We start from the raw sequence: 14,491 nt of genomic DNA on the forward strand, positions 1-14,491 counted from the left end.
TGAATACGCCTAGAAATGAAACAATAATTATCTAAGTTTTCATAAACAAACCTTACCAAGACGCACAAAAAAAAATCAATACATTAAAATCGTTAATTTTATAGACGTACACATGTGATACTTGTTTCAAAAACATATTGATGCAGTAAAAATTTGCGCGTTAACAGTTTGATAAGCAAAGTTAAATCTAAATATGGATATGGTAAGTTACACGATAAAGTCAGTATATAAAGAAAATACAGCAGAAAGATACAGTTAGCACAAAAACGGTTAAAAGATAATTAATTTACGTACTACTAACACCTATATGTTTCAAAAATTACATTCATAGAGATAATATGGATTATAATAATAAATAATCGCGTTTTTAATGTATATTCTTGCGCGTCGTAAATCTTATGCTTTAAAGATTATATTGTTTATTTAATTGTATTCTTAAATAAGCTATTACGGATATAGTGTTCCGTAGCTTTAGTTGTATGTATATGTTATTTGAGTCTATGTCCAGTTCAAAATATACTAGAAAAAGTTTTCTGCTTGTATCACCTCTATAATAGGTATGTGTTTATTCATATGCATGTTTTACATCGTGTATACATGTCTTTTCGGTTGATATGTAATATCAGATATGTCAATATTTGTCATGTTATGGTCACATTTTGTGTTTCCTTTTTTTTCATCATCATAAAATTTCATAAATGAATTCAATTTTTTAATAAGCATTTTTAGCATTGCTATTGCAAAAACCGTACTGAAAAAAACCCCTTTAAAATATCTAATGCGTCGTTGCGTAAAAATTAATATTTTTTTAAATATTTTACAGTGCCTAAATAACATGAATGGTAAAAATATATATTATATTCGCAGCATGTCCTTACTTTTTTTAATTTATACACTGAATCCGGTAAACCGTATATGTATGAAACTCAGGAGTTTTTCCAATTCGCCCAAATCTTAAAATCGTAATTTACCTTACATCAATTTGATGTGGCCTTTAATGCCAATACAATACGTTATCTTTCCTTTACATAAATGTGATCAAACTCTAAATATTAGAAAGTTATATATATTAAGGCTTCATAGTTTTAACAGGCCACAAAAAAGATAGATTCTAGATCTTAGTCGTAATTATTTTTTATAAATACATTTTTTACATAAATATTTATAGATATTATTAATTTTGACAGATTTGAGCATTATATGTTTAAAAATTAACAATCCTCCGTTTGCAGACATTAATAACTATTACCTATGCATGTCTGAGTTCAGTTAAAATAATTTTCTAGTGATATATTAAAGTTCATGTTCGTATACAGTAGGGTCTAGAAGAACAGGTACCACCTAAACTTCGTTGTTATACCTACATTCTGTCGTATGCTCAATATAATGTTCATTTAGCAAACAAATCAGTGTAATTTTTAAATTATTAAAGCATGACCATAAAAAACTAGCACTAGGTACTAGTTTGACCTCTGCTGCTTTAATAAGTATAAGTTTGCAAAAGGTTGCAACATCGCATGTGCAAGTTGGTTCTGGATTCCGTTGTATGAAATGTGGAAGCTTTTACTATGTATCCGATTTTTTTTTCTATTAATATCTGTTTAATTTTTTATGTGTTAATGTATGTTATGTAGCTATAGAAGGCATAAATTAGACGATTCCAAATCAAATTTTAGGAGCTTTCTCAAAAATTATGATTTTTAGGACGTGTTGAATATACTATTCAACCGGGTAGAAAGCGAATATAATGTGAAATAATAATGTGAAGTGAGTATAATGTGAAATATGAAATAAGATCGAATTTCCCTTATCTGCTTACTAACTAAATATGTAAGTACGAAATTGTAGAATGAAGTTGCCAATATTCTTACAAAGAAAAAAGTTGATATCGCAAATTATACAAAGAACAAATTATATAGGCCCCCCCTTAAATGTTTATTTCATTTTATACTTAGTTTTGTTGTTGCAGCGGCAAATATTATTCGTGACAATTTCAATTGCCTAGTTATTAGGTTTAGGTACATGAGATACAGTTCGCTGACAGATGGACAGGCGGACAGGCAAACAGACAGACAGACATACAGACAAAGAAGACAGATAAGACAGATAGAGCGTAAGATATATGGACATAGATACACAGAAAAATCAGCGGAATAGAGTCCGGTTTGTTCCCTTGGTCTTGGTACCCGAAAAAGTAAGTAAATAAACGATCTACCTTTAAAATAATCTACATGTAATTATTTGAAACAAATCTTGTTCATGGTTATAATACTCATAAATAAAGAAGGGCTAAACTGTTTTTAATGGTTTTTAGTTTTTTGTATTTGTTTCGACCTGGATACGGAAAATAAATGTAAAGATTTGAAAAATAACTACACGGGATGAGCGGTGGCGAAAATTAATTTGTCAACTTTAATCCGGGAAGTTAGTGACATTCGATCTTACTCACTTCATGTTTTAGAATAATGATCCCAAATAAAAATAAAATTTAGCTATTATAAATTGAGAATTAGCTCCAAATTTGCTTTCAAATTGTCTAGTCATATTGTGGCTCTGTAGCGAAGGAAGGCTCTTATATCCATTACAAATAAACATCTATGTTTCAATTTTCGTAAGTTCTTAAATTGATGTTATGTTTACGAATCAAATCATTCGTTTAAGCACCGAGGAATTTCTTGACAGTGTAGCCGGGAACAGCATAAACGAGTAAAAGAATCATGGTTGCTACTCCGACTACAAAGCAGGCTTTGACGATGGTCCACTTGTAGTTGTGCCACAATATGTAGCGTAGTGACTTCAGTGGATTCAAAAACCACATGAAGGATGCGTCTGGTCGACTGTAAAACGAAAAAATAGTAAGGCAATGTGTATACAAAACAATATGCCCGTATATCAGGTTGTAATATATCGTATAGGAATATTTTACTATAAATTTTAAAGAAAACCTTAAGTAACTTCAAGAGAACTTACTTTGGTTTGTCTAAGGGGTCCGGTTCACTGCGTCCCAACCCAGCTGGTACTTTTTCGGCTTCTTCACGAGTAAGAAGATGAATTTCAGCTTCCACTTTTCCAGTAAGTTCCATTTCTTCATTGTCACGCTTAGTGTAGAAAGGCCACCAGCCTTTAATTCGTTTTTGTTTGAAAATGTTTACCATTGGAACAGAACCGTCATTTCGTAGCATGTCCAAGGTGCATAGTTTGGAAGACTTTGCACCGCGTGGAAATCGGTTTAGATCCAGAGTCAAAGCCCCTATAACAGATTAAAATACATGTGCGTTTTGAAATCTAGTTATGCGTATTTTCAAAATAAAGAATAGTAAAGTAATACAAATATGTGCTGAATACACACTTTTTCTGCAATACAATTGGTTTCAGGGAGTTCCGGTTCAGGGAATCATTTTAATACGTAACGTATTAAGATTATTGTATTGTTATATTTTGAGCTACTTTAACTGAAGGTCTAATCAACATATAATGAAGAAAAAATAAAGTTACATACCCAAGAAATCATCAGCAGAAAAGTGATCAGCGTCCCAAACTTGCAGCTCAAGTCGAGCTGGAATTTTGCATTCAGTTTCATCCCATGAAAATACTGATTCTTTGCGGGTTATCACTATGCGCTCTTCAGCCTCCAAGTAGTCGAAAGGATATATGAAACGCCAGTTGAAATTTCCTTCGCCAGTTAGTGAGCGGTAATGAATATCAGTGCTCTGACAATCATCAGGACCTTTGAGCCACCTATAAGATTTATCAATGAATATTACTAGGAATATTAAAGCCAGATCATTTTATACAAGATAAATAAAGTTATCCATATAACAGATACATTAGTAACACTCTCGGTTAGACAACTACTTTTACTTAAGAACTATCGGATATTTGAAACGTATTTTTTTTTTCATTAAGATTGTTACGGTCCGTGTGCCAGGGTCAGCATCTAGGTAGTGACTGATATTTTTTTTAATATACTTACAACGTCTCCGCTGCTCAATTCACAATTGGAGCTGCTGCTGATGCTGCTTAATGATAGACTTAAACATGGTATAAATTATTAAACCAGAAGAAAATGGACTTGATATCTGTTGCTGCCTCGGGGATTATATGCGTTGTACGTATTTTCAATAATTACCGTCCATTTTATATAAATTAAAAATAATTACCCTTTCACGTAGATGTCAGACATCTTTTCGCCGGTAAAGAAAGCATCATCTTCAAGGACAACGTCGTCAGTGTTCCAAATAATGACTCTCATTTCATAAGATTTTGGTTTCCTTGGAGATATATTTACAGGTTGTCCAGGTAGTGGCATGTCCATCGGGAACATATCTACCCACATCTCTAAGCGGCCTTGTTCGATTCCTGTATCAAAATAAAAAAACGTGCAATTACATAATATTAGATAAGTGTTAATATCACGTTGTTGGCGTTTCTTTAGTATTATTTAGTAAGTATTGGCTGTTATTTGCTACGCTTAAAACATTTCATTTATTTATTTCACTAGATTTATTTGAATAATTAAATGTTATAATATTTATACAAGTATTTAACAAAATTGTTATATAATCTTACCTGGCTTATTGGGATTATAAAGGGGTCGAGTTTCTACATGTTCAATGACAAGATGTGTCCCAAGACGAGGGATCTCGTGCCAACGTCGGAGGACATTCAATGCCATCTGCTCTTGAATTGTGTCTGGATTAGAGAATAATTCCGGATCATCCATGGACATGTTGAAAATGGTACGTCCGATTCTAACTCGACCATATTCATATACTGGCGGGTCTATTTTGATATCCTTGCATAGTTTAGCCAAAATTTGAGTAGGCTTCATTGCATCGCGCCAACGATTAAATCCCTCTCTAAAATTGTTGTACAGTGTTAGTAAGTATAAAGTGGCATTAGGCGCAAATAAAACGAATAAATGTAAGTTAAAAAGAATGTATAAGAACTTACTCATCATATTTCACCGGTAAACCGCACGTTGCACGGTGACGGCTATAAAATCTATTTTCCAGATCAATTTTTGTCTCACCAATTAAATCGTCTTTTCCCAATAAGTCCCAATCAAGAATTTGTATTGTGAGCATAGAATCATGAGGAAAAGTAGCTTCTGTTTCGAAACATCTACCAAATACTGGATTAAGTTGTTTGGATTGATAGTGCTCCTTGTCACTGAATTTACGAGATCCAAGATGAAGTACTATGTACGGGTCAGCTTTTCCATTAAAATCCATAGGGTGTAAATCTGTAGCCTTTACAATGTATACTCTTATAAGAACATGTATTGGTTCATTACTGGGAACGCTTTGAAAGAAACCATAATTAGGATCAAATCCCATTAATGTGTTGTCTTCAGCTTCTTTAGACAGTGGCCATTTGTAAACTTTCAATGCTCCCTGTATATAAAATAAAAATGTTATTTTTTTATTGTTATATAGAAGAAATATACGAATAAAAATAATATACCTTAAATGTTCCGACGACCCTACTTTCATCTTCGGCTTCATCACCCGTTTTTTTACCGCGGTACAAGTCAAATGAGTGTAGCCAATCTTTAAATTCTTCATACTCTGGTACGGCCTCAAGCTCATGAGGATATATCTGAATTCGAAATTTATATGTGTATGAGATTTTACAATGGACGGTTAATAGATATGATATAATAATTTTTTTGTATGTATTTCATTATCTGCGAACACTTTAAAAACATTTTCGTTAAAAAAGTAATAGTGTAACTTTTGAGTTATACTTACTTTAGCCAACGTGCTGTTAGGTATTTCATAATTGTTGGTTATTGATGGACTTAATTTGGGTTTAGGCGATGCAGTGCGACGACGTCTGTTGCGTTCGGAGCGCGGTGAGTGGGCTTCATCTCGAGGAGACTGTGTTTCGTCAACATAATTCAATTGGCAGGGCTGTAGTAAACCTTGCCTCTCTTTCTTGTGTTCTTTTTCTTCCTCTATCATTTTCTCCACAGAGGCAAAATACTTTGTCCACCAATCTTTGCTTGTGTCGTCCTCTTCAGCTGATGATTCGGAGCTTGGTTTTCTCCTCCTACTAATATCACGTTTTGCATAGCCTGGCGTCTTTTTACGCATAGGGGAAGTAGCACCTGATCCATAAGAAGCAGTTCCTTGAAAATCATGTATAAGCAGAGGACAACTCTCTCTCTCGTCGGTAGTCATAATAATATCATCTTGAACTATACGATTTGCATGCAAGTCCACATTTTGTAATTGAATTAACGATTTTTTACGGTCCTCGAGTTCTTTTTCACGTTTACTTATAGGGGTGTACATATATTTATGAATCGAATTAATAGTATGTGTCCCAACTAGAGTAACTCGTCCAAAGCTGCGGCAATCTAAAACACGTATTGTCAAGGGAGGCCGGTATAAATCCTGGTCTGGTAGCTCAACATCAATGAATTTTACTGGACTTGTGAAATTAGGATTGCGTTTGGTATTTTGTATTATAGACGAGTATATTAAATGCCCAGCACATTCTATATCAACTCTAGGTTTATCGACAGATAACAGATGAACGCGTTTTAAGTTGCGTAAACCCCAAAACAAAATTTCTATACGATATTTCGATAGAGTCGGGCGTATTCCTACTGGTACGGGAAGGATTGGGCCTTTATTGGCGTCAATTGGTGGTTTTCCATTTGGTTCTCTAGGATCAGGAAGATCAGGCAATTCAGGAGCACCTTGTTTTAATGGTACCTCCAAAAGTTCAAAGGTAGCCAAGAGCTCCCCCGCAGCATCACCGCCTCGAAGTATTGTGTGCCACTCTAGCCGAGGTGGGAATTCTGGTTTTTCATATTTTTCCGACAAAGATTTAATATGTGGTCGTGCCAAAGCTCGCCCAATGAACTCTGATTTTCCAACTTTATCTTGATCAAATATTTCAATTGCTATAGTTGGTGGATATTTTTTTATTTGATCGATGGTGCTATACAACAATACGTCATCAAATAGTAGTAATTCATCCCATGTTGGGCTTAAAGTCTCGTCAATTACTTGGGTGGTAGCAGAGCAATCTCCGATAACAACTCTAGCGAATGGATCAGATAAACCTGAAGCATCAGATCCTATCAATGATCTTGCTTGGTAGATGTACGCTCGCATTTGAAATTTCTGAAAATTATTATATAGTTACTATTTTATGAAAACATAACAATAGGTTAGTTCAAATGTATACAAATAAATAAATCTTACGTGTCTCTCGGTGTAAAATATATTCGATGGAGGATTAGCGCGCGGCCTGTCTGCATTTTTTAATTCAGTGCTAAGTGAATATCCCCCCGGCAAACCATCTAGAAAATGTTTCTTGTCTTGCAAAAGTCCAAGCCAAAGATACACTTCTATTTTAGCAGGAACAGTCCAACCACTCGGCGCTGATGCTTTCTTCCCAGGCCACTAAATTTATATAAAATTCAAGTATTATTAAAGTATAAGACAATGAGCTATAGAAATTTCTTTATTATACACAAATACACAGAATTCAAGAGGATTTACATTAACATACAATACAAAGAACAAATGGTTTAATTTTCCATTACCTTAAGAAACAATGTCTGCATCTTTCCACAAAGCCGGCCCACTTCATCGGGCCTATCTGAATAAATTATGTCTCTTGCTGGGATACGTTGGTAAGCCAAACGTTTACCGTTACTTATCATCCAAATAAATATATCTGGCATCGCATGTTGCGACTACAAAGTACAAAAAAAAAAACAAATTAAAATTATTTTTCAAACTTTAATAAATATTAAAATTAAATCTGTTTAAACTTACGTCCTCACACAAATATCGCAATCGATTTAGGTAGGAAAAGGCTGTTCTTAGACGGTCTTTAACTGAATGTCTTGTAATAACAGCTTTGAGCGTGCGAGCTAAATTAGCGAGTTGTTCCTGAAACGCGATATTGATTAGCAGTTTACTTCAGGTTATACCGCTGAATAGTAATGAAACTTCAACCAGCAGACTGTACTTACAATTTCATATATACACAATTTTTGCCTTTCCCGGTCGAGCTTAGTGTTCCCAATAGGAGGAGCGTTATTCATGTATTCAATATATTTCGCGCAGTGAATAGTAACTGTTTCCATAACTGACTTTAAAGCTGCTAAGGATGTATTGTCGAGGCTACCATTCGTTTTCAAAGACATTTCTGCGTCGGTGATACCATCTTCCTGCGAGTTTGAAAACTTCTTATTTAATATCAGATATTACCAAGGAATTGAAAAAATGAAGAAATTAAGAATGTTTGCTATACTTACCAATAGGTCAATTATGTAGTTAAGCATGTTCGAGTTATACATACGGCGACGGTGATCGGGCCAAATGCTACGAACGTGCATACATTGTTTAGTATCCCAATATGGCAGAAAGTAGTAGTATCTGTCACTTGTCTGCGGCTTTACATCTGGAGTGGTACTCTGCCAATAGCCCGTGTCAGCATTCAAATCATCTAAAATTGCAATGTGTTTAAAGAAAGTCCTATAATTGCTAAGGCATTTCAATCTCTATTGTCTTAAACCTTACCCAAAGATTCTACCGCTAAATCTTGCGGTCTCCTCATAGATGCATGAGGACCATCCAAAGAATTTCCGGCGTTGCCAATGCTTAATTCGAAATGAATAGGTTTGTCCGAAATACCTTTGTCTATCATATTAGCGTCGAAAATGCTTCCGAATAAGAAAAATTCTTCATTTTTCTCGAATGACAATTCATTTATTGGCATTATTGGTTCCACCTCCACTTCCGAGGATGGGCTTTCAAAGTTATCTATTATCTCCGTTCGTATTGAAATTAGTATCCTATAATTTCAATTGTTTTATTATGATTATAACTAAAAATTAGGCTACGTTATGGGACCTTATACACAGGTTCAGATTACGATCAATAATACCAACTTATCATATTAGCGCAATAATATCGTCTCGGCAAATAAAGGCGCACTTCAGCGGTTAGTTCACTTGAAACATGTCAATGAAAAAATTACTAACAATTAGCATTACAATTATACGATTTGTGACTTTATCGCTAAGTGTCATGGTTGTAATTAGGTTTAATTTAAAACTGTTTTATAGCACTTCTCTCCGTCTACTAAGGCACAAATGTATATAAACGTAGATCAGTTTGATTTTCTACGTGATCCTTTATATAGTTGGTATTGTTGATTGAAGAGTACAGATTAAAACGGCAACAAAAAATTTAAAACTCTTATTTAATTTTCCTTTTGATAATAGTGTGATTATTTTTAATATACATGTTTTTTTTACTTTTATTTAGTAATTTAGAAATATGTACCAACATTTGATTACACTATTGCATTATGATAAAGAAAAAGTATATTTGACTAAATGTACCAAACCATTACAGATTTCAAGTATGAAAAAAGTGAACTAAACCAAAAACCATACCTTTAAAAATTTATTGCTATTTTACTGTTATACGTTTATTAAAGATATCGAATAATTAGTGATAATACTGCATTGTATATATAACTCGATTGTTAAATTAATTTGAAGTCCGCGTATTATTTGATTAAAGTAAATTATCAAATAAACCCATACACACTTAGATATATTTCATTTTCTTACCTTGCTCTGTATGACACACCCTCACCCATACCCTTATTCAAATTGGATGATTGGTCCAATAGACCACAGTCGCGAGTAGAACCATATAAGTAAATATAAGCAGGGCCAAAAGTTGGCAAGAATCCTATTGAAAAGCAAAATATATTAATTATATTATTGTTAGTAATGCAATTTGCAGATTTTTAAAAAATGAGTGCTCTTCTAAAAAAAGTCAACTGTTGTTCGTATACTGTGTATAGTTATAATACAATTTTAGTATTACATGTTATTGAAATATTGTTAGTTGTTTTAATTTTTAATAAGAATATTTAATATGTGTATTTTAATTAACGAATGAGCAGCCGCGCCTGTAGCTACAGAGGGGTTACTGAAAATCATTGCTGCAACTGGGTTCCAGCGTATTTTGTGTGGCTGCTCATTTATATATGTGGTTGTTAAATATGATTTAGTTTTTCCATGCTATCCTTTGTGTTATATCTATTATCATTAGTATTTTTTATAAATTTTTGTATTGAGGAGTCAAAGTATGCTTTTTTGGGTAAACTTTATAAAATATTTTAAATGTTAAATTTAACCTCTTTCGCCGTCATGTGAGATTGTTTTTAAATCAATGAAATGTGTAGCAATAATGCTCGGGTGTATGGGCACATTGTCCCTCAACTGTATCTTGAGACGCTGGCACAAAGGTGGGAACATTTCAGTGAACACTATTTGTTCATTCCAAACTGGTGTACAACAATTCTTTTGAACTGTTGTTTTACCCTGTAGAAAAAATTAAAAGGTCAATGTCACTTGAAACTTTCTGGTTCATAAAGAAACGCTTGTTTATTTGTACGCTTTCACAATGAATAATTGTTTTTTCTAAGGAAATTGTTTATTTCGTGAATACTTACCGTCATCCCTGCAAAGCAAACTTGAACATAAGGATCTATTATATCTTGGCTTTCACCGGTAAAGGCGCTTTTTATGTTAGCGAGAAGCGAAGAATCCATTTTCGGCAGACCATCTGCTTTGTATATTTTGATAATGAATCGAGCTCTTTGCCGCTCGATTGGAACCCCGTCGGGGAGTAGCAAGTTTCTGCAAAACAAATTACCTTGTATAATGCTTTTGCCGCCATGTAACTTTCAATTCTAAAACGCAATGTGTTTCCTTTGACTGAACAGTTTCATCACAGCTTAATATTATATTTTCTCCTTATGCTGTGGTTTTATCGTGTAATATAAAAGGAAAGCGCACAATAACAAATCCAATAAAGATTTACAATATGAATTAAATGCGTGGGGAAATAAAGAATATTAAAGACTTGAAGTGTTAATAAAAAAAATACGTGTGTGTGTACTAACGCTTCTATATCATCTTCATCTTTCTCACTCTTGGGTGGAACCTTTACTTGATCACCTTTGCCGATAACACTTATGTCGCATTTTAAGTAGCCCTTTGGGCCGGCCGTTATATCGTCCGGGTCCGTGAGAAGTGCCCATTTGTGGTAGAACTGGCGATCTACGACAAAATATTACATATTTAGAACTAGCTATGTCCGATAATTGTAAGCTTTGTCAGTCTTTTTGTCGTGAAACACATACTAAGCAGAAAGTAGTGGGTAATGTTAGAATAGCATAATGCAGAATGTATGTTTTTTCCCAGAAAAGAAAGACGGTTCGATCAACGAAACTGTCACAAACAACATTAGAAGCCCAAGAGACACTCGAAGAATCAGAGAATTTTATTCCACCGGAGATCGAGGCTTCGTTGGTTTATTGAGCCTCAAATAAGAGTTTTATTCCCATTTCGCATTGCTTTTACTCAACATCCTTTATTTGACTATTTGGTATCGACTAGTGTAATCCAAGCACAATAAAATTATAGACCAAACATATAAAATCGAAATTACTGTATAAAAATTTACTTTAAAGTATCTGTAATACCACAAGAACGTAGGTACGTATTTAATGAACAAAACAAAATGAACTTTATACAATGATAAATCATAAAAATGTCGCGCTTTTGAAAGTAAATTAATTAATTATAGATTTATCTGTCCAGTTTTAATAAAATATCTATATTATATCGTAAATTAAAACTTACAAAAATCACTCTTGTAATAATAATCTGAAAATCGTAATCATTCATAGACTAGTCTTCGATCATTATGTTATTACATTGTATGTAGTAGTATGTAATAGTATGTAATGTAGTAGTATGTAGTAGTATGTAAGTTTTTGGTGCAAATAGGTTTATTTTATTTTATTTTTTAATTCATTGTATATTCCACAAAAAATTTTTTATTATATGCCTTTTGTGTTAATTGATACAAATGTCTATTTGTAGAATGTACAACGTTGGAATAAAATAATTATTAATATCACATCATTGGCATTGGAATATCGAGACATTATAAGATCAGCTTATCGAAAAGTTTTCTCGGAACTAATCATAACTTCAGGCTTTATCAGCTTTGAAGTCTTTTAAATTATTCAATTTCTTTCTATTCAATTACTTGTCATACTTTTATTTTTATAGTACTTTTGTACTAAAAGCTTTCCTAAGTGATAAAGTTTTTTCATTAACATATTTGAGTTGTGGAAAATATGAAAATACTTAAAATAATAATGTTTTAACAGTACTAATGGTAGTAATGGTTCTAGATATATAATATTCAATTTATTTAGTAAGCTTTCTCGTTAAAACTTGCATACGGTTCGTATTTCAAGGAAGAAGGTAGAGTTCAATAATTAATTAACAAAATTCATTAACAAAGATCTTGCTTATACCAAAGGCTACTTCTGATTGTTATACGGAACAATTGGCGTATTACCGGAGGTTATTTCGTATGAATGTTACGTATGTACATCATAATATATCAATGTAATCCCATAGATAGACATGCATAACTTCGCTTTGCATATAATGTATTATATTCACTTTCGCATAATAATTTGAATTCTAAAGAGATAGATGAATTCGTTTCCAACAAAAAACCAACCATTAATCGTTAAAATGAAACACTTAAGGAGATTCGAATAAAAATATAGTAGAAGTAATTAAAAACAAGCACGCCGTTGCGACGCAAGTTGTTAACATTTTGGTGAATATTTAGAAACATTAGCAATTTAATTGCATTGCGTCAGTTAGAGATTAAAAGGCTGCGAAGACTCGGCTTTCATTTTGTGTATAAAATAAACAAGAGTAAGTCAGCTTTAAAAGCTTTCATAGACAGTAATAAATTATATTCTTTATGAGCACATTTTTACTGCCCATTTTATCATAAGATTGGCGGTTCATCCCGGTTTGACTCGTAGTAGATCTATAGCACATAGGATCGGAATCACTTACGTATCCATGAAATAATTTTTATAATCTGTCCACTATTTTCTGAGATTAGCGCGTTCAGGCAGACAAACAAGTTAACAGACAAACTCTTCATTTTATATATTAGTATAGATAGTGAATGACAAGAAAAAAGGCAGAATTTGAAACATAAAAAGTTTCTTGAAAGCTTCCGTACGCTTTCGATAGAGCTTCTAACACAAAGGAGCGACCTCAGTAATTTTAAAATAAAAAACTTTCGACTATTCTAAACATGATTTGGTTTTTCAATACAATTTGAAACTGACTAGCAAAAAGATAAAATAATATATACCAGGTAAAGCTTGTTTCTTTTATTGGCTCAAATGACGTACGATCTGTATGTTTATGCGACATAACATAATGATTTTTAAGGGAACTTCCTGTGAAAAAAGTTTGTCTTTTTTATTGTTCTATGAACAAAACTTTAAGGGCATGTATCATGGGGACACGGAAAAAATTCTATCTAACAGCTTTGCCTGAATCATTAAAGCGGGTCTTCGGAGGAGTTAAGTCGATAGATAGTTCACTATAGCAGTGGAAGTCCGATATAACCCAAGACCCATTCCCCGATGTTGTCGAATATGCGCAAAAGCATTCTTTACTATAAAAAAGGCATATGTAATAACGTATAAAACAAAAAAAAAGAATGGAATAAAACTTGAAAGCAACGGAGATGGAACTCGGAGATCAAAGTTCCGACGTCTGCTTCGCTGCTTATTCTTATTCATTCAGTACGACGACATCGTAATATGTCGGCTGAAGACATTCATAAAATACAACTTCCCACCACTTTTGTATAATAAAGCTGTATTGAGTATAAACATCTGATTTAATAGTACCGCTTTTGTAAACGCAGCTGCCTTCTTTAAGAGCGCAATCTGACGAAATTATAAAATATGGATATTGATATACTATAATAAAGCTATATATCTAATAAATAAAGCTATATATCTAATATAAATTACATATAAGTTACTTTAACCTCCTTGCGATTTCCAGACACAAAAATCATACCTATAATCCGGTTTTAAATGAAAACCTATTAAAAATTAGTAAGGATGCGGTTTATAAATAAATGTATTTTAATGATTTAGAGTCGAGCCTTACAATTAATTAATATATTTGTAAGTGTCAAGTCAGTGTGGTTTTGATAACACATTTAAAGAGCCACTTGCCACTACGTAAATACCGATGGCATTATAAGTATATTGTGGGAGTTTACTCTCCTAACCTCTATGTACCTGCTCAAATATCAAAAGGATGAGATAGGCAAGGATAATCAGCACAAAGATACACGTTTAATTTTCGATTCGTATCAATAAGTGTGATTGTAGTTCATATTTCAAAGATATTTTATTTTGTTTAAGTGAATTTGGTTAACCATAGCTTAAGAATATCTTAATTTTTTTTCACATTTTTATAAAAGCTATTAAATGGTTCTTTAAATATCTATTTATGTGAACGCTGGCGTCCCACAAGGCTGCGTGCTATCACCTACACTGTTTCTTCTGCATATCAATGATCTGTTGC

General features: G+C 33.0%; 1 protein-coding gene across 1 annotated transcript in view; it reads right to left on the bottom strand.

The window, feature by feature from the left end:
• Positions 1–1,577: 1,577 nt before the first annotated feature.
• The window catches only part of LOC119835878 (otoferlin-like), a 66,524-nt gene continuing 53,610 nt past the window's right edge, over positions 1,578–14,491 (bottom strand). The window contains exons 9-26 of the mRNA XM_038360956.1: positions 10,957–11,113; positions 10,504–10,690; positions 10,186–10,372; positions 9,611–9,734; positions 8,550–8,824; positions 8,285–8,475; positions 8,000–8,197; positions 7,800–7,916; positions 7,565–7,717; positions 7,221–7,421; positions 5,754–7,139; positions 5,467–5,601; positions 4,954–5,396; positions 4,570–4,859; positions 4,161–4,359; positions 3,500–3,738; positions 2,971–3,250; positions 1,578–2,837 (exon numbers count right to left, since the gene is read on the bottom strand). Of these exons, the coding sequence (XP_038216884.1) occupies positions 2,657–2,837; positions 2,971–3,250; positions 3,500–3,738; positions 4,161–4,359; positions 4,570–4,859; positions 4,954–5,396; positions 5,467–5,601; positions 5,754–7,139; positions 7,221–7,421; positions 7,565–7,717; positions 7,800–7,916; positions 8,000–8,197; positions 8,285–8,475; positions 8,550–8,824; positions 9,611–9,734; positions 10,186–10,372; positions 10,504–10,690; positions 10,957–11,113 (4,943 nt within the window). The 3' untranslated portion in view covers positions 1,578–2,656. The remainder of the gene's footprint in view (positions 2,838–2,970; positions 3,251–3,499; positions 3,739–4,160; positions 4,360–4,569; positions 4,860–4,953; positions 5,397–5,466; positions 5,602–5,753; positions 7,140–7,220; positions 7,422–7,564; positions 7,718–7,799; positions 7,917–7,999; positions 8,198–8,284; positions 8,476–8,549; positions 8,825–9,610; positions 9,735–10,185; positions 10,373–10,503; positions 10,691–10,956; positions 11,114–14,491) is intronic.

This window comes from Zerene cesonia, chromosome Z (genome assembly GCF_012273895.1).
Source record: "Zerene cesonia ecotype Mississippi chromosome Z, Zerene_cesonia_1.1, whole genome shotgun sequence".
In the NCBI taxonomy this organism is placed as follows: domain Eukaryota; kingdom Metazoa; phylum Arthropoda; class Insecta; order Lepidoptera; family Pieridae; genus Zerene; species Zerene cesonia.